The sequence below is a fragment of the Narcine bancroftii genome, chromosome 3 (assembly GCF_036971445.1).
Source record: "Narcine bancroftii isolate sNarBan1 chromosome 3, sNarBan1.hap1, whole genome shotgun sequence".
Classification (NCBI taxonomy): Eukaryota; Metazoa; Chordata; class Chondrichthyes; order Torpediniformes; family Narcinidae; genus Narcine; species Narcine bancroftii.
The window spans coordinates 61,252,722-61,280,289 of record NC_091471.1 but is presented as its reverse complement, the minus strand read 5'-3'; the positions used below and the strand labels follow the sequence as shown (position 1 = coordinate 61,280,289).

At 39.0% G+C, this 27,568-nt stretch overlaps 1 protein-coding gene across 25 annotated transcripts in view; it reads right to left on the bottom strand.

Annotated features, from left to right (window-relative positions):
• ube2r2 (ubiquitin-conjugating enzyme E2R 2) overlaps positions 1-27,568 on the bottom strand; it is a 118,429-nt gene that overhangs the window by 26,674 nt on the left and 64,187 nt on the right. For 8 of the 25 annotated variants that reach the window (XM_069924131.1, XM_069924128.1, XM_069924134.1 and 5 more), the window contains one exon: positions 24,916-25,031. The exons of 3 other annotated variants lie outside the window; for them this stretch is intronic. In XM_069924131.1, the coding sequence (XP_069780232.1) occupies positions 24,916-25,031 (116 nt within the window). Of the gene's footprint in view, positions 1-15,284; positions 15,363-24,839; positions 25,032-25,704; positions 25,863-27,568 lie in introns of all 25 variants that reach the window. 14 more of the 25 variants (XM_069924141.1, XM_069924139.1, XM_069924142.1 and 11 more) reach the window with 4 other exon arrangements.

Sequence of the window (27,568 nt, the reverse complement as noted above, 5' to 3'; positions counted from 1 at the left end):
ACATAAGAATATTTGGATATATAATGTTCCTGAAGATGCAGAGGGGCAGTCTATGGTGGAGTTTGTAGACATCCCCCGAATACGGAACTTGAGATTGAGAGAGCACATTGAGTGCTCGTCCCAAGGCCTTCTAGAGACAGGGAAGATAAACCATGATCAATAGTAATCAGATTCCTTCGATACAAAATCAAAGCAGAGATTCTGCGCAGGGCCTGGGGAAAGGAGGTGGTATTTTTGAATGGGAAATTAATACATTTTGATCAAGATAACCAAACAGCAGTCTTGCAGAAACACAAGGAATATTCTGAAGCAAAGCAAGTATTAAAGCAAAGAAAGATTAGCTTCAGTACCCTACAAAACTGCAAGTGTTTTATGAAGATGGGATGTGGCTATATCAGACAATGGAAGGAGTGAATGCATACATGAAGGACAGAGGTTGGCCCGTCAGCGTAGTCAAACAAAGGGAAAGCCTGTCTGAGTAACTATCCTGCTCTATTGGAGAAATAGTGACAGAATTGAGAAAGCAAGGAAGGGGTGGGGGGGGGGGAGGAGAGAGAGCGAGAGCGAGAGCAGGAAGAGACAGTGTTCAGAAGACAGACCTCAACCCCTCCAGAAGTCATAAAATCTAATTTCAAAAGCATTGATGTTAAACAGAAGCAAAAATAAATGTTGTCCTAAGTATCTCCAGAAGGTTATCTCAATAAGGTGTTTTTATACTCTGAATTATTTTATTTTTTATTCATTCATTCACCTTTTTCCCCCATGTAAATGAGAATATATACATGGGAGGAACAGACAGGGAAATCTTTTCTGTATGTTGGACATAGTTCTTTACATTTACTTTTATGGATACTGCAATGGGGGTCCTCAACTTGCAAATAAAAGAGGCTATCCCCCACAGCTAGACACTTTCTCTAGCCCAATTCAGGGTCATTTATTAGAGACCCCAGTCTTGGAATCACACCTTCATTACCTTTTTTCCACTCACGTTTCTTTTACCCCCTCCATAAATCTTCGTCCACGAAGCCAAGCCAAAGAAGAAGAGAATGATTAAGCTATATTCTGCTAATTTCAATGATATATTGATAGATAAATATACATGGTTAAGGATAAGATAAAATTCATTTAATGTTAATGGGCAGTTAAATCCAATCAGAGTAAAATTCTATCTGAAATGAAGAAAGAACAAGGCCATGTAGTACATTTACAGGAAACCCATTTAAATGATAATAAGCACAGAAAACTAAAGAGAATGGGCTTCACCAATTTGTTTTCTCCTCATATAAATGGGAGAGGAGTTGCTATTCTCATCTCAAACTAAATTTTGTAAAGTATTCAAAATAAAAGATAAGGAGGGCAGATATATTCTATGAAGGTGGAATATAGATGGGAATCCAATTACTTTACTGAATATATGCACACCTCGATATTAATTTCTTCCAGAAAATTACTATTATTACAGTAGCGAAAACAGATGGTCTCTTGATATGTGGGAGAAGACTTAAATTTACAGTTACAACCAAAGTTAGACTCTTCCAATAAAAAAAATGTATGAAATAAATTCTTTACAAAATAAAGTTTTTGAGGATATTGCAAAATTAATATATGGAGGTACCTTTTCTATGACAGAAGGGAGTACACCCATTACTCTATCCTCCATTCTTTATGTACAAGAATAGACTATTTCATAACATTTGGAAAAAATAACAACAAAATAAACATCTGTGGACTTGGGATAATAGATATAAGTGACCATGCACCTATATATTTATCTGTTGATTTTGACCTACAGCCAAAGAAAACTCAATTACCCCTATTTTACGATCAAATTAACAAAGAAATTGATCTTAGAATTCAATGATAATGGAGAGGTTTTATTGGAATGCACTTGACTTCATACATTAAAACAATGGGAAAAGGAAGAAGGGACAACTATTATTTGAAGAAGTGTGTCCCAGTTCACAGAAGTGGAGGGAATTTGTGTGGAAAAACCTGAAAAGGTACTTAACTACACCCTCCCATAAATCCTGTTATAATAAAACCTCCATTTTTTCTGGAGAAATTGTGGAAATCAAGATGCAAACTATTACCATATTTTTTGGGACTGCCCTGTTATCAAAGATTAATGGAGTGGGATACACAAGACATTTTTAAGTGTGAAACACCCTTAGAAAGACCATAGATTTTGAGTATATACCTCATGAATGGTCAAAAAGAGATAAATATTGAATGAATATACTGGCAGTGGCAAGAAGAATCTTACCAGGAAATGGTTATCACAGGAGACCCCAACTTTAAATGGAAGGAAATTATAATGGATATTTATAAAATGGAGAAGATAATCGCATCTGTTAATCATAAGTTGGAACAATTTGATTCATACTCGGTAAAATGGTTTAATTACATTAATACTTCATAACTCAATGATTGATGTTGTAAAAAAAATCACTCCCTACTTGTATATAGTTTTCTTTTTTTCCCATTCTATCTTCTCTCTGTGTATATCTCAGATAAATATTATGTGGAAAATAGTGGCGAATATGATACACAAGTATAATATCGAAGATACATCTTATGAAATGTTTGTTCAAACCAATTAAAAATAAATTAAAAAAGATAAAGATCAACCATTATCTTAATAAATACGGGAGGAAGCAGATGCCTCGAGATATTTGCTACCATTTCTTGTGTTACAACCATCATCAATGCCAAACTTGGAGACGAAATTTAGGGGTAGCAAGTCAATGCTGGGGAAGGCTGCAATAAATTAAAAGATAAACTAGTAGAATGAGGAAATAATGTGGATAAATGTGACAATACATTTTAGATAAGAATGGAAAAGCTGATCCTCACTTGGAGGTTGATCGACAGAGGTATCAGAGTACAAATACATTACTAAAAATCTCCCAATTTCTCTTCTTCCATTTCTTTCCACCTTTCTTGACAACCCACCCCCCCGTCCATTTTTTGTCCCCTTTCCCCACCCATTCTCATCATCTTGCAGCTTCAATCCTCTTCCACCCACACTTCACCAATAGGATCCCCTCCCATCTCAGTTCCATAATTTTTAGTGAGCTGAAAACCCACCATCAGTAGCGTCGCAACTTCCAATAAGCTGTGGTTGCTGGGAGACCTTAATGCTCAGGTTGGCAAATAGCCCACTGTGTGGCCTGGTGTGATCAGATGCCAAGGGATTGGCAACCGTAAAGGTAATGGTCTACTGCTTCTCTCGATGTGCACAGAATTCAAACTGTGCATGACTAACTCATCGTTCAGATGGCCAAACAAGCTCAAATGCACATGGATGCATCCAAGATCAAAAAGATGACATCTCATTGACGACGTCATCACCCGACGAGACATCTCTGACGTGAATATCACCAGACTTAAGCGTGGAGCTGAGTGGCCAACTGATCATTAAATAGTGTGGCCAGATCTATGTTTATCAATCAAACTTCCATGCAGATTGATTGCTGCCAAACCATCCAAAAAGCTGAATACCACCAAATTGAAACACTATGAGCCTGCTGATGCCCTGAAATCCTCTGGGGAGACTGGTTGAGAATCCACCAGATGATATTACTGAGCACTGGAATGCTTTCAAAGAAATGTTCTACGGCACTGCCCAGGTCACCTTTGGGAAAGTCAAATTCAAGCATCAGGACTGATTTGATGAGAACAAACAATCTGCACAAGACCTTTTAAGAGCGAAGGCAGTTGCACATCAAGCTCTTTTTCAACGCCAAAATTCAAGTTCCAAAAAGCATGCCTCTGAGTGCAAAATCAACTATGCAGAGGCAGCTCCAAGGCAAACAAGCTTTCGCTGACTGTAATGACTCAAGAAGCTTCTGTGAAGCAATCAAGGTTGTGTATGGTCCATCAAAGCAAGGTGCTTCTGAACAAAGACAGTATATCCATCTTCACTGAGAAGTCAGAGCACATGAAAATATGGCAAAAACACTTTTACAAGTTGTTGAATAGATCAGGAATCATCACTGATGTGAAGCACTAGGCAGAGAACACCCTCAACTCGTATTGTTCGAGCTAGATTTACTCTTTATGTGGTCATCAAAGCCATCAAACAGCTAAAACACAACAAAACATCAGGGCCTGACTGTATTCCAGCCAAGATCTGTTGGTAACAGTATGATGGTAACACACTGACGTCATGCCTGCATCAGCTGTTCACAAAATTGTGGGGAGCTGCAGAACTACCACAAGACTTCAAAGACACATCAATCGTGACCAACTACAAGAAGGGAGACGAGAGATTGCAACAATTATCGTGGCATCTTCTGTCAGTTGCGGCAAACTGCCTCACGAAGATTTTCTTTAGACATTTGGTGTCTAGTATCAATGACAACATCCTTCCAGAAAGCCAGTGTGGATTTCGAACAGGTTGTCATACAGTGGATAGAATCTTCTGAGGCAGCCCGAAGAGACTTCTCTGCTGCTCAACACATTTCTCTATGTCACATTTGTTGATCTAACCAAAGTGTTTGTCACTGTTGGCAGAGTTGGCCTGTGGAAGCTCTTACCAAAACTCAGTGTCATCCACACCAAATCAGCATCATCTGTCAGTTCCACGAAGATATAGAAGGCCGCAACAATATGTGGGGTGAGTTGTCAGACTCATTTCCCATCAGCAACAGCGTAAAACAAGGCTGTGTTTTGGCTCCTACTTTGTTTGGACTATTCCTCGCTGCTGTTCTTCAGGATGCCACCTCAGACCTGAAGTTAGGGGTCTTCCTACAAACGAGGGCTGACGGCAGACTCCTCAACCTCGCAAAACTGAGAGCAAATTCAAAAGTCAAGGACATTGTGGTGACAAGCTACAGTTTGCTGATGACTGTGCACTGGTTGCCGACTCTCTCGAAGACTTACAAGAGATCACTAGTTGCTTTGACAGTGCTGCCAAGAGCTATGGATTGACAATTAGCCTGGAAAAGATGGACGTTTTGAACCAATCGGGCCTTGGCTCAAGCTGTGAAGAACCACTGTCCTTATTGAGGACACTCGTCTCAATGCTGCCAACACGTTTTGCTATCTGGACAGCACAATAACATCCTCAACTTCCCTAGATGTAAAGATGGAGTCAGAACCAGAAACACCTGCTTTGCTTTTGGCCAGCTGGAATATCAGGTTGGCCACCAAATGCAAGGCGTATCGACAGGGTCATTGTCATATCATCCTTGATGTATGGATGTGAGACGTGGTGCCATTATCAGAGTCACTTGCGTCAGTTTGACCAACTGCAGCAATGTCACCCATTTTCTCTGATGAAGATCAACTGGCGAGACAAGGTCTCCAATAGAGGTCTTTTCTCAAGCCAGAGTGCCAGCACTTTCAACCTTGGTGATGTCAGCCCAACTGCACTAGGCAGTTGGAATGCCAGATGGAAGACTGCCCAAGGACATCTTGTATGGCCAATTGTCCAGTGGTACCCAAAAACGAAGAGACCAGCGACGATGGTACAAGGATGTTCTGCACAGGAGCCTCAAGAAAGTTGACATTGCCCCATCGACATGGGAGGATCTGGCTCAAGATGGCTTGCAGTGGAGAGATGCCATCAGAAAAGATGTGGATGCTCAAAGAGGCAATAGAGGGAAGGCACAGGAAGTGCCAACACAGAGCTTCTGCCCGTGGGTCTCACCTGCCAAGTATTTGGAAACCAGGACCTGTCAAGGATCGGCCTTTCCAGCCACTCACCAACTCCACCAAATGACTGAAAGGAACCATCATCATCCTACGGGATGGATAGCTGGAAGATACCTCTTCCCTAATAGTTCCCGATGTAGTAAAAAAAAACCTCAATCTTGACAAAGGGTTCCAACACAAAATTTGACAATTCTTTTTCTTCCACTGATGCTGCTTGACCAGAGTTCCTAAAATAGATTGTTTCTTTCATAGTGCAGAGGGGAGGAAAAAAAGAGCAATTCCATTCCAAAACATTAACCCAAGGATAACAACATATTTGTACACGTTCTTATTTTTGGTGCAAGTATTCCATTCAGGTCCAATTTGATGACGCAACATCTAGAACTGCTCAAAGCCCTATAATTGTGGAACTTTTACCCCCATTTCACTCCATTTCTTCTTAGCTGGACTAACATTCAATTGACATTTTTGACTGTTTTCTGTATCTGTCCTAACATTTTAATAATTTGTATATGTGAAACCCAGTCCTGAACTTGCCCTGCTCCTGTCCTCAACCCTCAATCTCTTTGAACTTCCAATAACCCTAGTTTTTCACCATTCTACGACGACTAATAGTCTAACCTTCAGTCAAACTCATTTTTCCCACCAATTTGCCTCAGTGCAAAAGAATTCAAAGCTTCAAAGACATTGTTCTGGCACTTTCCATATGATGTGCATGAAGCCCTCCAAATATACAGTGATACACCATTGAAAACGAGGCCAGCACTTTGTCACTGAGAATTTACAAAAGTACGTTCAGATATTTTGTGACAGATTAATCGTAACTGCCAAAATGTTTGGCCTGGAAGTCAGCCTGAAGAAAACTGAGGTCCTCCATCAGCCAGCTCCCCACCATGACTACCAGCCCCCCCACATCTCCACCGGGCACACAAAACTCAAAATGGTCAACCAGTTTACCTAACTCCGCTGCACCATTTCATCGGATGCAAGGATCGACAACGAGATAGACAACAGACTCGCCAAGGCAAATAGCGCCTTTGGAAGACTACACAAAAGAGTCTGGAAAAACAACCAACTGAAAAACCTCACAAAGATTAGCATATACAGAGCCGTTGTCATACCCACACTCCTGTTCGGCTCCGAATCACGGGTCCTCTACCGGCATCACCTACGGCTCCTAGAACGCTTCCACCAGCGTTGTCTCCGCTCCATCCTCAACATTCATTGGAGCGACTTTATCCCTAATATCGAAGTACTCGAGATGACAGAGGCCGACAGCATCGAATCCACGCTGCTGAATATCCAACTGCGCTGGGTAGGTCACATCTCCAGAATGGAGGACCATCGCCTTCCCAAGATTGTGTTATAAGGCGAGCTCTCCACTGGCCACCGTGACAGAGGTGCACCAAAGAAGAGGTACAAGGACTGCCTAAAGAAATCTCTTGGTGCCTGCCACATTGACCACCGCCAGTGGGCTGATATCGCCTCAAACCGTGCATCTTGGCGCCTCACAGTTCGGCGGGCAGCAACCTCCTTTGAAGAAGACCGCAGAGCCCACCTCACTGACAAAAGACAAAGGAGGAAAAACCCAACACCCAACCCCAACCAACCAATTTTCCCTAGCAAACCGCTGCAACCGTGTCTGCCTGTCCCGCATCGGACTTGTCAGTCACAAACGAGCCTGCAGCTGACATGGACATTACCCCTCCATAAATCTTCATCTGCGAAGCCAAGCCAAAGAATGGTAGATAAGAATGGCTAGTTGTGGTAGGTCATCCTAATCCATTAAATTCAGAAAATAAAGATTATTCCACAGAGTCATTCAAAATTAAAGCTTTATACAGTATAGACCCCAGTAAATGGCACCGATGGGGATTGGTAAATGCCAGAGAAGTGAATTTTCTGGTTGCTTGAGCTCGTGTGTTGCAGGATTGGTGAACTGGTCACCAAGGGACACCAATTTTAAACTTGTGTATTTTTTTTCCACCTTTTCCATGATTTTTATTGCAGATTGCTTGAATTCTGGATAACAGGTTTTACTGTAAAATGACTTTGGTTATAGAAATCATTAATCTGTGAAGCAAAAAAAATTTCATAAACTTTTTATAAATCAGATTATTTATATATAGTATCTGGAAGAAATAGTGCTGAAGTGCACAATAGTTGATACAAGACAGAGCTAGTTTACCTCCATTTATTTTTTAAAAATCCTCAGAAACTGACACTTTAAATGTCTGGGAAGAATGGTACGGTAAAGAGGAAAGCAATATAAAATGAAATGGAAAAAAGTCAGACAGCACAGAAACAGACCCTTCAGTCCACCATGTCCATGCTGACTATTTTGCCAGTCTACACTAACACAAACAAGCAACAATATAATCACCATGGAAATTGATACACAATTACAAGTCAAAATTATATGTTTGATAGAAAAGCAAAATTCTGCAATTTACAATGAAAATTGCGACAAATTGCATTCACTGAAATTTGCACATTTACTGAAAAGCATTGAATCAGAAGGCCAATCAATCTTCAAGTAAATTTTACAATTCAAATGGGTCATGGCTGATCTGCACCAGGATGAACCTGACGCCCCTTGTATACTTTAACCAAAAACATCAAACTGAAATTCATTGTCCGAGGCCAATGTTTGCATACATACAATATTACATTCAAACTTTTAATCCCAAAATGAAGAATGCTAAAACCAAATCAACATGGCATCTCGTGGAAGACAATAATAGAGGATTTATAATCTGATATTGGAATTTTGACTTTTATGCATTTCACATTTAAAGAGCATGGCTGCAATAATTTCCAATGTTTTATTTTCTCTGAAATACAGCTTTCATTGATATTACCGATAGATTATCTTATTTTTCTTTACATTCTATTCATTCACATGAAGCTATTTCATAGATTATCACCATGTTCTTATACAAATAGCTCACATATGAGCAAATTGGTGCTTATACAACTATAAATCAGCAAGAGTTGCCAGGGAGAGTCATTGCCAAATGAACAATTCTCTGGATGTCAGAGGAGTAGCACCCCAGCTGTAGCTCTTATATTGTCTGCTCCTGTAGCCAAGTAAAAGGTGGCACACACCAGGATTACTGCTCACTGGCACAATAGCATATGTCCTATTGTTACATGCAAGATGGCCACCATGTTCTGACAATAGAGATTGCTTATAAATGAATTTGCAAAGGCAACAAGTTTATTATTTCCTTTCTGCAGTTATCAGCTGCATTTGAGAGTGGAGTTGATAATATCTGAAGACTTTTGTTAAAACTGAATGGTTATACCCTTAGATTAATGATGTCTAATAACAATTTATTAACCTCTTAGAAGTGTTAAAGGCTTATTTTCTCTAGCTTTCTGGGGTATGACATTTATTTTGGGTGTAGTAAGGTTTTTTTAAAAAAAAATGTCAGTGATGCAACAGTCATTTGTAAATCTCACTGAAGAACTTAGAAATATTTGGTGTAAGGGTTAAAATGACTTGCAAACACACATTTGAAAGAAATCCAGCAGCTAGAATATTGTTTGCGAATGTCTCTTGGTCAAGGTCTTTTCTGCGTGTTTATTTCAAGTTTAGTTTTGACTTTGCTATTGTACTATGTTGGACTAGAGTAAGATGAAGATGGTCCAAGTAATTTATTTGACCATGTACTTTTGAAAGCATTAAAATATTGATATTTTATTGTCTGTTTAATAATTGTTTTAAGTATAGTTTACTGTTTTAAGAATTCAAATAAACAGTCAAAACCTCAATGCTACTTTGAAACAGACTATTTAAACAAGTCAAAACAATGATCCCTGCATGTTGCTCAAGTGATTATAAAGGGAAATAGTCGCAATAGTATAGTCAAAGAAAACTAGATGACTGACTCGTTAGTCAATAAAATGGACAATTTTCAGTCAAAGAAAATTTGGACTATTCACTCGTTAGTCAATAGAAGGCGAAATTGAAGACATAGAAAACTGGAAATTGGATTTGGAAGAGAAGATTTGGTCGAATGAGTTCTGTTGGAGCAGATTGACAAGGAGACACAAACATCAACCACTAAGTCCATTTAAGAAGCGGTAAGCCTTTTGTGTGTTTAATATAGATTAGAACAGTTTCATACATTGGATCCGCTTGTCCAACGAGGACGGTTTCGGTTTTGGAGAGATTGTTGTGCATATTGTGCAACAAATGACAAATGAACAAAACAGCAGCTGCTCAGGAGCTAGGTGTCAAGAAGATGAAGAAAACAGAACTTAGAAATGAATTACAACAGTAGCAATTAGATACAAAGGTAAACAAAGCGGATCTTTAAGCAAGTGAGGGAGGATATAGTTAAAGAATAGTTGTTAGGGCTACACATCCCATAAAATTACTGGGAAAAAAAACATTAATAGAATTTGAGATCGAATTCTCAATAGCGGCTGAAGCTATGCCACAAGATGGTGGTGTGGAGGATGAACAATCCAAAATGGAGACATGGTCAAAGATTAAAGCATCATCTGACGCTACTATGACCTAGCAGTAGTGCGTCAAATACTTCCAGCAAGAGATGTGCTGGAGAACACTCCAGAGTTTCAAGTACTGAATCTATGCATTTAAAGATTCAAGCAGATGCAGCAGCTCTTAAAGTGGAAAAAGGCAAAGCTTCAGTTGAAATTCTACTTAGAAGATAAGGAAGAGTGAATTAGAATGACAAGGGTGTGGTGACAAGAAAAGGAGCTTCAGGACGTGCCACGACAGTGAGAAGAGGAGCTACAGGAGGAGTACCTAAGAATGAAGGAAATTGAGCTTTAAAAAACAACAATAGAAGCAACTGAAACTGGACAGAGAAATTGCTGATAATGAGGCCAGGTTCCAGGCACTAGAAGGCTCTGTGCTTGAATTATTGAAAGCATCAAGTTTTAATGAAGGACTTCAGAAAAAGATACTATTAATTACCAAAATTGAACTAGTGCTACAGCCACAATTTGGGCTTGGTCCTGAAATAGACAGGTCTAAGGCACAGGGCTGAGCCAGTGATAGAACCACAGGAAGTGCTTGGTCCTGGACTAAGCAGGTTAAGGCACTGGGCTGAGTCAGCGCCACAGATGTGAGATGTGCAAGAACCAGAATTAAACCAGTTGATCCAAGGAGCCAGATGCTGGGTGCATTGGAAAAAGATGGGAGGCAAATGCCACCTCTTAGAGTCATACCATGTGCTCTCGGCAAGTATTAGAAATCCAGGTGGACGAAGTAACACATGCCTAAGTATGACAAAATGAGATAGTTGCATCATTAATGTAGTTACATACTCTCTCTTCTCTGCATAAGAGAGAGATTCCACATTTTTATGGTGACCCCTTGAATTTCTCTCTGTTATAAAAAGCTTTGAATCCACTATTGAAATTAAGTATCAAAGCCAGGAGGATTGTTTATATTTTTTGCAGCAGTTCATGAGAGGACCACCACAAGAACTTGTAAAGAGTTACTAACATATGAATCCTGAAGTAGGATTCAAGCAGGCTAAGTGGTTACTAGAGAAGCATTTTGGCAAAAAGTATAGAATTTCTCGAGCTTATATACTGAAGGCTTTTTCATGGCTGTTAATAAGACCAAAGGACACAAATGGTTTATAAGCTTACATCCTCTAAGAGGATGTTGCAATATCATGACAGAGATTGGCCATCTTCAAGAGCTTCACATACCTCAGAATATGATAAATATTGCAGCTAAATTATTCAACTGGATGAGAGAATTATGGAGAAGTTGTTGAATACCAAAGAAGTTACCTGTACTACGTGACAGCTACTTTTAAGGATTTGGTGGAATTCGTTGGAGGACAAGTGGATGTCGTCACAGATCCAGTGCATGGAATTAGTGAGTAAAGAAGTTAAGAAGTCCAAATCACATCCTCAACCAAAGTTAAAGTACATTTGCCACCTTAAGGAAATTAAGGAAAATGAAAGTTCATCTCTTGAGAAGAAATGTTTGTGATGTAATTATAGGCACAATTTAGAAAAGTGTGCACAGATGGAAAAAGAAAACATGGGAAAATAGCTTTTTTGAAGGAAAATGGAATGCGTTTTGGCTGTGTAAATAATATCAGCAAAATCTACAAAAAAAATTACTCAGCTGCGAAATATGTAAGCAAAAGCATTCTAAAATACTACTAATCTTGAAGGAAAAGAAGAAGAATGAAAAGGAACAAACATTGATGAAAGAAGCAGATGAAAACAATGTTGAAGCTTCAGTATTGATAAGTGGTCTTACTGGGGCCGGTGCAGATAACTTGTACAGGAACTATATGATAGTTTGCAGCTCATTCCAAGGACAGGAATACAATGGGACATACACATGCATTTCTTGATCCAGGTAGCATTCCATCATTTTGCACTGTGGAGCTTATGAATAAGCTTAACTTTCAAAGAAAAAAAGACAAACATTCTATTGAAAACCATGGGACAAAAAAGGTTATTGAAACTAACATGGTTTCAGGTTAGAGGTTACTGGAACACACAGCGAGGATTTTTATGATCTTCCAGACATATACACCCAGAAGACCATGCCTGTGCATAAAGGAAACATCCCACATCAAAATGTGGTCGATCATTGGTCACATTTGAGGAAGGTTTATGTAATGGAAGATAGCTCTGAGATAGAGATGCTATTGGGTTTAAATGCACCAAAGGCTCTGGAACCAGTAGAAGTAGCACTGAGTGTGAGAGATGGACCTTATGCTATTAAAACTATGCTTGGATGGACAACCAATGGACCATTACAAAGATAGAATGATATTGCTCAGAAGCAGTCAAAAATAAGTGCCAATATATCTGTGGTGAAACTTTGAAACAACCATCCAATTCAGACTTTCCTGAACACCTTGACAACAATCAAAAACATCCAGATGCACCAACAAATAAGATCAATAAAGAAATCGCTGCAACGAGCAAACAGAAAAAATTGCGCTGATGGTATAAAGCACATTTCATTGGCAACATGGTGCAACTGTCTTCAGAGTACAAAACATTGAGAAAGGACTTAGAAATATTGGATATTCCAGAAAACAGTGACCAAAAGGATTTTTTAAACTTTGTTCCTGGAAACAGAGCTGAATTTGATGATTCTAATTAAGAAAGAAGATCAGAGAGCAGTTGACAAAAATGGAGAATTAATTGTAAATAGAATTTGTAAAACCACACTGCTAAGGAAATGGATGCAGTTATTGAAGAAACTGATTCAGCCTTATCAAGATGCATTAAGTTGAAAGAGGGGATTCATTTTTTGAAAGAGAACAAGTCATTGTTTAATGAGACAAGACAACTGATGCTGGAAAACAATAAAGAAGGTACCTTGAAGATACAGAAAGAAGGGAAAATTACATTCTCAAGGACACAGTTAATAAATATAGAGAAAAAATCGAATGGAAAAACATCAAGATAAATTGTCAGAAAATAAAATTGAATTGGAAGTTGTAAAATTGGATCCAAAATTACAGAAAAAGGCAATAGAAGGCTGTTGATGAATTTGAGGAACCAATGTTGTTCGAGTCCTACCTTTTCTATAACCAACCGCAGATGAAAAGGAAAAAGAGAAAGACCCAACTTGTGCCCTCAAGAAAGTGAACACCTTGGAAACTAAAAATAGCTTTATAAACAGACCGATAACCAAAATCTGTCTTTTACAAGAAGCAGAAAGCCTAAATGAGTGACTTTCACTTTCTTTTGACTATTTACCCTATGTATTACTGTTTGATTTTCCTTATAGTGGTAATTATTATTTTTAGAATGTTTAGGGGTAAGGGTTAAAATAACTTGCGAACACATTTGCAAGATATCCAGCAGTTAAAATATTGTTTGTGAATTCTCCAAGTGTCTCTTTAGTAACAGCCTTTAATCCAGGTCTGTTCTGTTTTTAATATAAACAAGTTTTGTTTTGAATTTGCTATTGCACTCTGTAGGACCAGAGTAAGATGAAGATTGTCCAGATAATTTCTTTGACCGGTTCTTTTGTATTAACATATTAATATTTTATTGTTCATTTATTATTGCTTTAAGTATAATTTACTGTTTTAGGAGTTCAAATAAACATTCAAACTTTGGAACAGACTATTCATTTTTTAACAAATCAAATCAACAATGCCTGCATGTTGCTCAAGAGATTATAAAGGGAAATAGTCGCAATATTCAGATTTGGGCAGAAATTGCATGTTCAAATAAAAATTAACCTGCATATAATGCATCTGTGTACAAAAAAAAGAAAATGAGATTTCATCCCTGTTCAGGGCAACATTTCCTCCTTAGTCAACATAGCTACATGATATTTTCTCCAGAGTACATTAGGTAATTGAGTTTGATCCTTCATTGCAGGACAGATGGTGTCTTCTGGATGAAAAATTTAGATACCCCAATATCTGTCTTTAGTTGGGGATTGATGGGAAAAGGTAAACCTCATGTCTTCACTGACATTTATTCCTCAACCAATATCACTAAAAGCACACTTACAGTTTTCATCATATTGGTGTTTATAGGAAAGGTTGTGGAAGAAATAGTCAAACATTTTTGCTGGATTTGATTCAACATGACAGGCAATATCAAAAGGGTCCATCTTTGAATTTAATTAGTGAGAAGCAAACATTTCAAGTATTACTGGGATAAACCACAAGATCAATAACAGAAATGTACAATATTTCATTTCAACTTGTATGCTATAAAATGCCAAAAAAAGTATTCGGCAACAATTACACATGTCCAACTGCTTGGACAGGAGTGGTAGATAGGAATATGGCAATGAAATAATATTGTGCCACTTAAACTTTTGAGATTGAAATAAAAATTTGGGAATTAAAATGAAAATACAAAGCAACAATATCAGTGAATTGCAGTTTGAGCAACAAGTGCAACAAATCAATCAACACATTCTCCCAAAGAAAATCTTCCTCACTGACGTTTTATTTTCCACCTAAATATAGAAATGTGCATCAACACATCAACAATTCAAGCCTGTGCATGAGTTAGCACATTTGTTCATATGCTAGTTGATAAGATATACTGGCCTTCATTAGTTGGGGAATTGAGTTCAAGAGCTGTGAGGTAATTTTGTAGCTCTATAAAACTCTGGTGAGACCACACTTAACTGAACAATATTGTGTTCAGTTCTGGTTACCTCATTACAAGAAGGATGTGAAAGCATTGGAGAGAGTGCAGAAGAGATTTAGTAAGATGTTTCCTGGATTGAAGAACATGTATTATGAGGCAAGGTAAACAGAGCTTGGGCTTTTCTCCTTGGAGCAAATAAGGATGAGAGGCAACTTAATAGAAGTCTACAAGATTTCAGTGCCCTCCATAATATTTGAGATGCACACTTTTTTTTCTTTTATTTGTTTGACCCTGTGCTTCAAACTATTGTAATCAAACAATTCACAAAGTGCATATTCTCGATTTTATTCAAGGTTATTTGTATACATTTTGGTTTGATCATGTAGAAATTACAACACTTTTTCTACAGATTCCCTTCATTTCAGGGCACCATAATGTTGGGGACATTTGGCTTCACAGGTGTTTGAGAACTCAAGTATGTGCAATTGCTTCATTGGTGCAGGTATAAGAGAGAGCTGGGCTTGCTTCCAAGTGATCACCTTTGGAGCCGCTAGTTGCTGTTTTTCATCAAGAGGACCAGAGTTGTGCCAATGAAAGTCAAAGAAGCCATTATGAGGCTGAAAAACAAGATAAAAACAGGAAGAGACATCACCCAAATTGCCAAAATTAACAGTTTGGAACATCATGAAGAAGGATGAATGTTCTGGTGAGCTCAGTAATCGCAAATGGACTGGTATCCAAGAAAGACCTTCACAGTTGATGACAGAAGAATTTTCATCAAAATGAAGAAAAATCCCCAAATGTTTATCTAACAGATCAGATACACTCTTCAGGAGGCAGGTGTGGACATGTCAATGATTAGTTACCTCAGAAGACTTCAGGAATAGAAATACAGACGCTGGACTGCAAGATTAAAATCACTAGTTAGACATAGAAAGGATGCCCAGATTAGTTTTCCAATAAGTATTTAAAAGAGCCTGCAGAATTCTGGAAAAAATGTCTTGTGGACAAATGAGGCCAAGATTAACCTGTATCAGAGTGATGGTAAGAGGAAAGTGTGGAGGTGTAAAGGAACTTGCCAAGATGCAAAGCATACCACCTTTGCCATGGTTTGCATCTTTTTGCGGTGTAGCCTCTGTATTTCTGTTCATGAAGTCTTCTGTGGACAGTAGTAATTGAAACATCCACACCTGCCTCCTCAAGAGTGTTTCTGATCTGTCAGATGTGTGTTGGAGATTTTTCCTCTTTATAATGAAAATTCTTCTATCAGCTATGGAGGTCTTCCTTGGAACACCAGTCCCTTTGCAATTACTGAGCTCACCAGAAGGCTGTTTCTTCTTATCAATATTCCAGTTAATTTTAGTATTTGAGTTTCTTACTATTTTATTCTTGTATTTCAGTCTTATAATGGCTTCTTTAACTTTCAATGGCACAACTCTGGTCATCATGTTGAAAACTGGCAACTACAGGCTCCAAAGGTGATCAAAAGCTTAGAAGCAAGCCAAGCTCTCCAATACCTGCACCAATGAAGCAATTAAACATACCTGAGTACTTACAAACACCTGTGAAGCCCAATGTCCAAACATTATGGTGCCTGAAATGAGGGGACTATGTATACAAAGTGCTTTAATTTCTACATAGTCAAACCAAAATGTACACAAATAACCTTGAATAAACTCTGGAATGTGTACTTTAATCATGTGAAATGTTTGATTACAAATTTAAAACTGTGGAAATGTTTGATTACAAATTTAAAACTGTGGAAATAAAAAAAGTGTCCCAAACATTATGGAGGGGACTGTATGAGAGGCATAGACAGTGTGGACAACGAACATCTTTTACCTGGGTGAGAGTGCCAAACACCAGAGGACAAATGTTTAAGATGACGGGATGAAAGTTCAGGGAGACATCAAGGGTAAGATTTTTTCTCCCCACATTGGAAGTAGTGGGTACTTAAAATGCATTCCATGAGTGATGGTGGAGGCTGGTACAATAAGGACCTTTAAGAGACTCTTGGACTGGCACAAGGAGGCAAGAAAAATGAATGGTTGGTATGAGGTAGAGAAGGTTTAGATTGCTGAGTAGGTTGAAAAATATAAGTCACCACAACATTGTGGGCCAAAGGGCCAGTACTGAGCTATAATGTTCTATTTGTCTATGTTTAAAATACATTGCACCTAGGATTCAGGTGAATTCTGACAAATGCCAATGCTCAATTTAAAAAAAAACAATTTAATGAACTCAATGTTCATTAATTTGCAATGAGTGAAAATCCAGAAGTGAGACACAAATATTTTTCTTACTATTATTATGAGAAATACTGGCATCATGTTCGAGATAATTAAATGATCCCTTGGAAACATTAATTTAAATCTAATCCATTTAATTTGCTCCAAGCGAACAAGTAGTTACTGTTCAACTCCAACAGCACATGTTCAGTCGTAATAACTATCCATTAAATCTGGCATGTCCTCTATCAGACATCTGGGTCAGTTAAGATAGATTAACTTCTAACTTTATTGGTGGGAGAGACAAACAGAATGCACTGTGAAATCAAAACTATGGCATCTTGATAGTTGTGAGCTCAAACCACCGACTTCAATAACAATGTTGGAATTGGATTTGCTTTTTAAAAAAGTTGTTGAAGCAAAGCTTTAACAGAGTATTTGAAAAAGCAAACAAATGGAATGAGCTTTGTTATCAACCAAGTTTAATATTAGCTATCACATTTACATTTTTTGTGGCTTACCCTTTTCTTTTTTTTGAATATTTTATTTAAGAATTTTTAAAACCACATCCATGAATGCATATTCAATAAAGCTAAAAAAAATTATACATGCAGATAATCCCCCCCCTTCCCTCCTCAGAATATATTAAAAGAAAGAAAAAAATAAAAGAAAGGAAAAAAAAATTGGGAGAATGTCAAAGAGAAATAGAAAGTCTCATACTAATAATAATGGAACTGGGAATTACCAACAGGATCGGCTTTCATAGAATCCTTCAAATTTTCAAACCAGTGCATTGTAAGTTTGGGCTCCACATTTTTGAAAAAAAATTGATACATGTAAATTGTAAGTTATTTTCTCAAGTGGAATACAAGTACGCAATTCAGCATGCCATCTTTCCATCCCTAAATAGTATCTGATTTCCAAATAATGGCTATGCACTTCCTATAAACAGCTAAAACTAGATACCCTTTTCTCTCTTTGATCAATTTTCAGGCCTCCAATCACAATCCAGTGTGGGCCTATCCTATTGCATGGACACATACCCCCAAGTGAGTTTCATTGACATGGGCCAGATCATACTCAACTCAGCCTGCTCCTAAAACTAATCCCTGCAAGATGATAAGGCATCATTTAATCTTTCATGCCCCCAAGAGATCCACTGCAGTGGAGGCCTCCACTCTGACTCTCTTCCGTGAAGTGGAGTGATTCATGGCAGGCATTATCATGGTGGCAAGTACACCTTTTTGAAGGCAAACATCCCAAATAAGAATGAGATTGTTTCACCCATAGATGTGCAAGTGTGTCATGATAGCCTGGCTCACATGACTACAAACTAATACATTTTACTGGCACTTATGCCCCAAAAGTTGAAACTACTGCCAAGGGAAAGAATAAGTTTTGTGGAGACCTTGAGAATACCTGGTCCTAGATTCCAGAAAACGATTCTCTGGGGTGACTTTAAAGCAAATTTTGAAAAGGCACTATAAGCAAGAAAGAAGTGGAAAAGCTAACTCCAGTGCAGCCCTCCTCTTGAGGAAGTTGTTGAGATCAGCCTCTCTGTAAAATCCTCCAAATCAATTGGTAGAATAAGGGAAGCAACCTTGCTGTTCTCTGCCAGGTTAAAATGCCTAGCTTCAAAGATCTAATTATACTCAGTTGATCTATGGATGGGCTACATTTTTGTGTTTGACACTTGACTCCCAAAAAAAGCACTACTCCGATCTCCATCACAGCACTGGAAGATAGAGAAATTGAATCAGAGATTATTGAATCAAAGCGTCCTTTTAAAAAAAATCACCAGCTTCTGGGAATCCTTGATCATTTAAAATTGAGTATTTGGGATAACATTGAGACTCAGGAATACGCAGAAGCCTGGTTAAAACAATCAATAGTATGCTCCCACCTAAAGTTCATGCTTATTGTGATCAGATTTACAACCCGATGAAGCACCATATCTCCAGAACAGAGTACATGCACACATAGTGCACACCCAACACACAAACAACATATGTACATAGCGATCCAAAATAAATGTATATAATAATAATTTATGAGTTTCTAGATTTGTTCAACAATTTCACTACCTGTGGGAAGAAGCTGTTTCCCAGCCTGACAATTCTGTTCTTTATACTCCTGTACCTTTTCCTTGAAGGTAGTGTCTCAAATATATTGCAGACTGGATGTTAAGGTCTGTGATAATTCTCTGTGCATTGCTCCTTGTAGATAGCATCAATAGACTGTCCTACCATAGATTCCACATTATTCTCACCTGCCACTTCAGATCCTGTAGAACCTCACCAGAAGCAAGCCATTCTTGACCAAGAGATTGCTCAAGTACCAGCAGGAATGCCAATATTTTTTAAAAAACATCTTTTCAGTTCATTGCTCACCTATCTGTAAACTCGTAAACAATGCACTGGTTTGTTGGGAGAATGGGAACCAGAATGAGGGCAGTGAATACACAAGAAGAGGCACTGTGTAGCAGGATTGTGGGGAAGGATAAGCAGTCAATAGAGCAAAACTGCAAGAGCAAGATTAAAGGATTTAACTTGGTGTACTTTGGAAACAAAATTGCAAATTGCACTGAAGGTCTTATATTTAAATGCCGACAATACAAGAAATAAGGTTTATGAACTAAAAGCACAGCTGGCAGTTGGCAGGAATGACACTGCGTCCATCATTGAATCATGACTGAAAAAAAAAAAGACCATAGCTGGGAATTACATACCTATGGATATACAGTGTATTGGAAGGACAAAAAGGTAGGCAGAGGAGACGGAGTGGTTCTGCTGGTAAAAAATTGAATTAAATCTTGGGAAACATTGGATCAGAAGAGAAAGAAATCTTGTGGGTAGAATTAAGAAAATGCAAGGGTAAAAAGACTCCTTTGGAAGTTTTATACAAGCCTCCAAACAGTTGGCAGGGCATGGTGTACAAACTGCAGAGGTAGATAGGTGCATGCAATAAATGTTAAAATAATCATGGGACTATTTTGATTGGGAAAACCACATTAGTATTGGATCCCAAGACAATGAATTTTGAATGCCTTCATGGTGGCTTTTTAAAACAGCTTGTGACTGAGCTGACCACCAGCAATCTGGCATGCAATGAACCAGAGTTGATCAGAGAAGTGAAGGTAAGGGAACCCTGAGGATGCAGTGAATTCACTCTGAAATTTGAGAGGGAGAAACCAAAATCGATGTGTCAGTATACCAGTGGAATAAAGGGGACTACAGAGGTACGAGAGGGGAACTAGCTAAAGTTGATTGGTAAGGCACATTAGCAGAGAGGACAGTAGAGCAGCAAAGGCTGGAGTTTCTGTAAGAAGTAAGGAAGGCACAGGACAGATATATTCCAAAAGAGAAATATTCAAATGGAAAAATTACAGAACTGTGACTGACAAGAGAAATAAAAGCAAAAGGATTTCAGATTTATGGTCTCTGTGAGAAGCCAGAGAAGATGGGTGAAATTTTAAACATTTTTTTTCTTCAATATTCACTAAGAAAAAGAATATTGAGCCAGATGAAGAGAAAGAAATATGGTAGGGAGGTCATGGATAATACAAGAATAAATGAGGAGGTAGTGTTGGCTATATTGAAAAAGATCAAGGTGGATAAATCTCCAGGTCCTGACAAAATATTCCCTAGGACCCTGAGGGAGATTAGTCAACAAATAGTGGGGGCATTGAAATACTTAAACTGTCACTGGCCATGGGGGAACTGCCAGAGGAATGGAGGGTGGTTCATATTGTTCTGCTGTTCAAAAAAGGATCCAAAAGTAAAGCTGGTAATTATAGGCCTGTATGTCTGACATCGGTGGTGGGTAAATTAATGGAAAGTGTTCTTTGAGATGGTACATTCAACTATTTGGAAAGACAAGGATTGATTCACTGTAGTCAGCATGGTTTTGCACATGGTAGATCATGTCTAACAAATCTTATAGTTTTTTTGAGGAGGTTACTAAAAAGGTTGATATGAGGAAGGCAGTGGATGTTGTCTATTTGAACTTTAGTAAGTTTTGACAAGGTTCCCCATAAGAGGTTTGTAAGGGGAAAGCATTTGGTATTAATGATGAAGTAATGAGATGGATTCAGCAACGGTTAGATGGGAGATGCCAGAGAGTAGTGGTGGAAAATTGTCGAATTGGAGGCCGGTGTCAAGTGGAGTGTCTCAGGGATCGGTACTAGGTCCACTGCTGTTCGTAACATCTACTTGATAGTCTTCCATGTTAAGCAAAACTTCACCTGCACATCCAGAGGACTTGTTTAATGCATCCAATGCACCCTTTGTGGCATTCTCTACATCAGAGAAAACCGGTCACAGCCTGGGAGATAGCTTTACTCAGCACCTCTGCTCCGTCTGCAACCACAGCGACCTCCCAGTGGCCAACCACTTCAATTCTGGGTCACACTTCCATGTTCACATGTCCATCCAAGGCCTTGTGTACTGTCCCACCCCAGATTGGAGGAACAACACCATATTTTCTGTCTGGGCACCCACCAGCCAGATAGAATGAACATTGACCACTTTCCATTAAACCTCCTTGCCTTGTCTTCCCCCTCCCTCATTTCCTGCCTTTCCAGTTCTTTCACCTACACAGCCCTGCTTTTCCACCAACCCCGACTTAGTTCTGTTGCCCCCTCCCTCCCTCCCTCCTCCACCTATCATCTCCTGCCCTGCCACACTACTCCCCCCACCCCGACTCTTTTATTCTGACACTCACCAGCATTTTCTCATTTTGATGAAGGGCTCAAGCCCAAAATGTCAGTTATATATCTCTACCTTTGCTACATAAAGTACACTGTTTGACCTGCTAGGTCTCTCCAGCATTGTGTGTTTTACTTCCACCACAGTGTCCACAGAGTTCTGAGTTTTACTTCAGATTTATTGTTAGAATACAAACATGACATCACATTGTATGACATCAGAAATCCTGGCAAATTTCCTGAGATTTCATTTTGCTGTGGGAGCGGCAGAATTACCACTAATTTTTTCATGCTGCTATTGGTGTGACACCCAAGAATTTAAAGTTGCTTACCCTCTCCATCTCTGATCCCCCAATGATCGCTGGATTGTATACCTCTGCCTTTCCTTTCCTGAAGTCAACAAGAAGTTCCTTTGTTTTGGTGACAATAAGTACAAGGTTGTTGCTGTTGTTGGACCATTTAGATAAGTTTTCAATCTTCATCCTGCGTGATGACTCATCCATTTAGATAAGTTTTCAATCTTCATCCTGCGTGATGACTCATCCATTTCCTTCATTCAACCCACGGCCATGGGATCATCAGCAAATTTGTAGGTGGTTTTATTGTTGTACTGAGCCACACAGTCATAGGTGTTAAATGAGTTGAGCAGAGGGCTAAGAACACAGGCCAGTTCTGATGGAAATTGTGGAGAAGTTCTTACCAATCCTCACGGATTGTGGTCTGGAAGTGAGGAAATCCATGATCCAATTGCATAGTGGGGTGTTAACTTCCAGATCTTGGAGTTTGCTGAACAGTTTTGAGGGGATAATGGTGTTAAATGCCAAAATGGAGTCAATAAAGAGCATCCTGATGTATGCATATTTGCCAGGTATTTCAAGGCTTTGTGGAGAGCAGTGGTTCTCAACCTTGGTTCTTTCCACTCACATACCACTTTAAGTAATCTCTATGCCATTGGTGCTCTGTGATTAGTAAGGAATTACTTGAGGTATGTGAATGGGAAGGGAAAGTTGAGAATAACTGCTCCAGACCCAATTGTTATTGAAATATTTTGCTTGAGAAAAATTGTCATTGGCCCATTTTCTTTGGAGTTATGAAACCGGGCACATGATGAGTCAATTAGGTACAATTAAAACAGCGGTTTTCAACTTTTTCTTTCCACCCACATACCACCTTAAGCAATCTCTTACTAATCACAGAGAACCTATGGCATAGGGAATACTTAAAGTGGTATGTGAGTGGAATGAAAAAAGTTGAGAACCAATGGTGTAGAGCCAGTGAGATGGCATCTTCGGACAGGATACCCTAAAGGTCAACTTCCAGGTTGAGTTGGTGCTGAAGAAGAGGAATACAATGTTGGCATTCATATCTAGAGGAATAGGGTACAAGAGCGAAGGCCTCTCTTGGGTACAGGGTACAGTTGTGGGTTCCTTGTTTAAGCAAGTGTGTACTGGCATTGGAGAAGGTTCAGAGAAGATTCACAAGAATAATTCCTGGAATGAAGGGGCTAGCATGCGAGGAATGTTAGGCAGCTCTTGGAGTTCAGAAGAATGGGGGAGGGGAGACAGGGGACAGACCTCAAAGCATTTCTAATGTTGAAAGGCCTGGACAGCGTAGATGTGGTAAAATTGTTTCCCAAGGTAGGGGATTCCAGAACAGAAGGCACAACTTCAAGATTGCAGGGCACCCATTTAAAACAGACATGGAGGAATTTCTTTAACCAGAGAGTGGTGAACCTCTGGAATTTTCTATCATAGGCCTCTGTGGAGGCCAAGTCAGTCAATACATTTAAGGCAGAGATTGATATCTAGTGAATTGTCAGGATATCAAAAGGCCATAGAGAGAAGGTAGGGGAGTGAGGCTGAGTGAGAGAATGGATCAGCTCTTGATGGAATGGCGGAGAAGACATGGCATGGTGAAAATGCAGATTAGGCAGGGTCTGCAGAGAAAAACAGGCTCTCGTGTTGTGACAGAGTATATAGATATGTTTTTGGGAGATAAAATGGAAAGGTTTGTTAGAGTAGGTTATATACAAACACTTTAAAACAGATCTTATTTGAAATACTGAAGCTCTGCTAATGCTGGACATATCAGTTCCACAGCATTTGTAAGAGCTTTGGAGAATGGCCAAGAGACTTCACTAATGGATGGTTGTTTACAAAAAGAAAACAGATGAAAGGGCTTGTCAGAGCTGCAAACTGTCTGGAGCTGTTCCAAGAGGGTCGTGTGGTTTTGCCGGGGGGTGGGGGGGGGGGGGAAGAGAGGGAGACAGAGAGAGAGAATTTCTACAGTGTTACAGCAGCTGGGACTGGAACACGACAAGCTGGCAAGCTTGTGGAAAGCCCCATTTGGAAGACAGGTTTATAAGTGTTTTGTTCAGCCTGGTCAAAGCCCTTACGGTTCATGCAAGAGGAGAGGACTAGCTATCTAATAAGAGAAACAAAAAGGCATTCTGTGGTGACCTGAAAGAAAGAGATTATCATCTGGAGAACACTGAAGGGGTAAGTTTCATCAGCAAGGTGGCTGGGTGTCCATCGTACAACAAATCTCTCTCTGAAAACTGACAAGAATCTTCCTGAGTAATAACCATTTACCTTTCAAGCACCAAAGGCTGGTGAACTTCATCAATGTTAAATTCTGTGCACAGTATAAAAATTGCCTGCAACCAGTGAACTTGGAGTAATGAGAAGAGAGATTGGACTATGAACCAAAGAACTTTTTTGAACTTACACACACACATTACATACACGTGCGCTTAGAATTAGAAGGGGGTTAAGTTAGGTTAAGCAAGTCAATAGTGATAAGTTAAAGTTTAGTTCTATTTTCATGTTTAAAGATAATTAAAAGCAACTTTTGTTTAAGTAACCATTTGTCTTGGTAAATATCTATTGCTGCTGGGTTTTGGGGTCCTCTGGGCTCGTAACAGTGTCAATGACTTGAAATAATTATTCTCTTTTCTCCAATGTTGACTGACCTCCTGAGTATTTCCAGGATTTTTAGGTCTATTTCATATTTTTTGTGTTTTGCTCATCCTTGGAGATCATTTTCAGCTTATTTTAAGATCACCAATTTTATTACAAACAACAAAACAATTTTATTGTAGCACACAGTGTTTATCAAAGAAAATCCAGCTTCCACTGTTGAAATAAAGAGCAATTTAAAACCTGTGACATCCTGCAACTCGTGTTTTCTTCAGTTATGATATTCATTCCTTAATTGTCCTTGGTCATCTAACTTAACTGATAAAGACCTATCCACTATCCTCTTCTCCACTTTAGGTTGTGCTGACAGCAGTTTTCTTGCATCTAGCTGAATTCGATATCTATCCCTGTTCTCCTGAGTTACTTTCCTTAAACCTGTAAAAAGAAAACTTTGTTTTAGAATCATTTGACCATTTCTTCAACTTGTTTTGTTCCACCATAATCTCACATTTTAACTTTAGTTACAGGCAGGGATCCCATTTGGTATCATAATAGCTTTGAAAGCCTTTCCATTTCAAGCTGGCAATAATTGCAGTCTGGGCATCTCTCTCGATCAGGATCTCCACAGCAAAATATAAAGTCATTATCAAACTGCTATGTGTGGGACCCTGTTACATGGAACTTTGCTGCTGAATTCCTTTACGTTTAGGGAAAGTCTGAATTTATGAAAGATATCACAATAAAATGGTTTTCATAAATCCTTGTCGGTCTTTAGAAACTTGCATTTCTGAACAAAAAAGGATAAAATCAAAGCCTTTTGGTGATTTTACTTGTGTTTGAGAAAGGAATTACTTTTCCACATATCATCACAGCATCAAGGTTAATTTTGAGAGGAGAAAAAAATCAGGATGCAATATTTACAAATAAAATTCAACGTCATTGAATGCATCTTTAAAAAAAATTCACAGGATCAAATCTTTGGTGTGAATTCATAGCAATCCAAATGCCTCCACATCATTGAATCAAAATATTGGTGGGGACAAGAGGGTTAGTGGGCACGGTCAGCAAGAAATGATAAGTGAGAGGATGGAACATCCTGCTGCCTTACAGTTCCAGGGAGCCGGGTTTGATCCTCATCCCACATGCTGTTGTGCAAAGATTTCTCTCTCCTTCTGAGCCTGCATGGGTTTCACCTGTGGTTTTACTGGTTTTACTCCTATGCATTCTTTGTCCTCCTGATCAAGCCATGCCTTAGTCATCTGTGCACTTTGAATACAAAAATATGTTGTATTCATGAGAAATCGTTTCAGTTTTCTGAAGAAATACTATTTCAAATTTTTGAAACTGACCTTGTGTTAAAAACTGCAACTTTCACTTTCTTACAAGTTAAATGGAGATACAAGAATATCATAAACATACCGTAAAATATACATTTTCAAAACTCCAATTCATAGTCAAAGGAAGAGGCTCCATATTTGCAAGTTAATTAAGGTTCAAGGTTCCTTTTATTGTTAAGTAATAATACATTAAAAATGTAATTTATCCCCAAAAGATAAAAAGAGAAGCAAAATATAGTTCCTTCAGAGAGTGTCCACAGATTCGCTCCCAGCGCTCCGCAGCCTCTGCACAGAATCCTGTTCAAACCACTGGCAACCTGAGCTCCAGGTCCAAACTTCTGATATGATCAAGAACCCTTCAACCGTGGCCCTTTGGATTTAATTAAAAAAAAATCCCAATTCCAATACCTGGCTCACATGAGCCAGTCTCCAGCAGCCTGTGTGGGTCCTTCATCCACATCTCACCAGTAGCTGCAGACTGCATGGGCCCTTGAATTGCTGAGTCCCTTGCTGGTCCACTGTGGGGTTACCTTCCCTGTGGAATCAGCTTCCACGCTTCTTCTCAACTTGGTGGGGTAGGGGGGGTGAGTGTTCTCCCCAATTCTGGAAGCCTGTGCCAGTTTGCTTCTCCCCAGACTCTGCAACCCCTCGTGATATGGAGGATTTGAAAAAAAAACACCAGTTCCTTTAACAGGTTGTTTAAAGCCTGTACGTAGTTGGCAGCATTATGATAAGCCATGACCCTGAGGAGCAGTGCTGCATCTCCCCTCCCTGCTCTCCCAGGTCCACAGCAATGGAAACCTTGCCATTACAGCAGCTCAGCCACTGATGCAGTTTTTAAATAATTTGCAGTTTCAGAAAAGTTCATTAGTGGTAACTAACTTTTAATATACTGTTAAAATGGTATATTTGGATGAAATTTCCTTTCCTGTTCATACCCCCTTGCAAATATTGTAACTTCAAGCTATTTAATGTATTTTCACGCATTTTCACAAACTTGCAATGGCATAGCTTAGCCCAGACAGTAAATTTTGAAATATTTAACAATGCATTTTTCACCTCATCTCCTGATGGAGCTTTATCATTTATATTTACCGGTAAATAATGATCACCACCAACTTCACTTATTTCGAAAAATACTGTCTGTGCAACAACTTCAGCACCACAAGTAGAAAATTTAGTCCACAATCAGGAAATAGGATGGAAGATGTTTTGATCCACTGGCTTCACTATCAATTTTATGTACAAGTGAATGAGCTGGTCACTTAGCAGGTTACACAGCATCCATATGATGTAAAAGGCAATCAACGTTTCAGGCCTGAGCCCCTCATCAGGATTCCTCGTTTTCTGGTTTCACCACCTCGTCCCTTTCCATTGGTGACTTCCCATAACCTTGCAGAGATTTTTCTCCCAATTCTTTATTGAATATAGAAATAAATTAATCTTCTATTCAAATCGACTTCATATACACAGCTGACCTCCAAAATGAACAGAAAGCTAGTTCTAGCTCAAGTAAATAAAAACTGCAGATATTGAACATTTCAAATTAAACAGAAAATCCTGCACATACAATACCCCTTTCCTGACGGCAGCACCAAGAACAGAGTGAGTCCTGGGTGGTGTGGAAAATTTTGT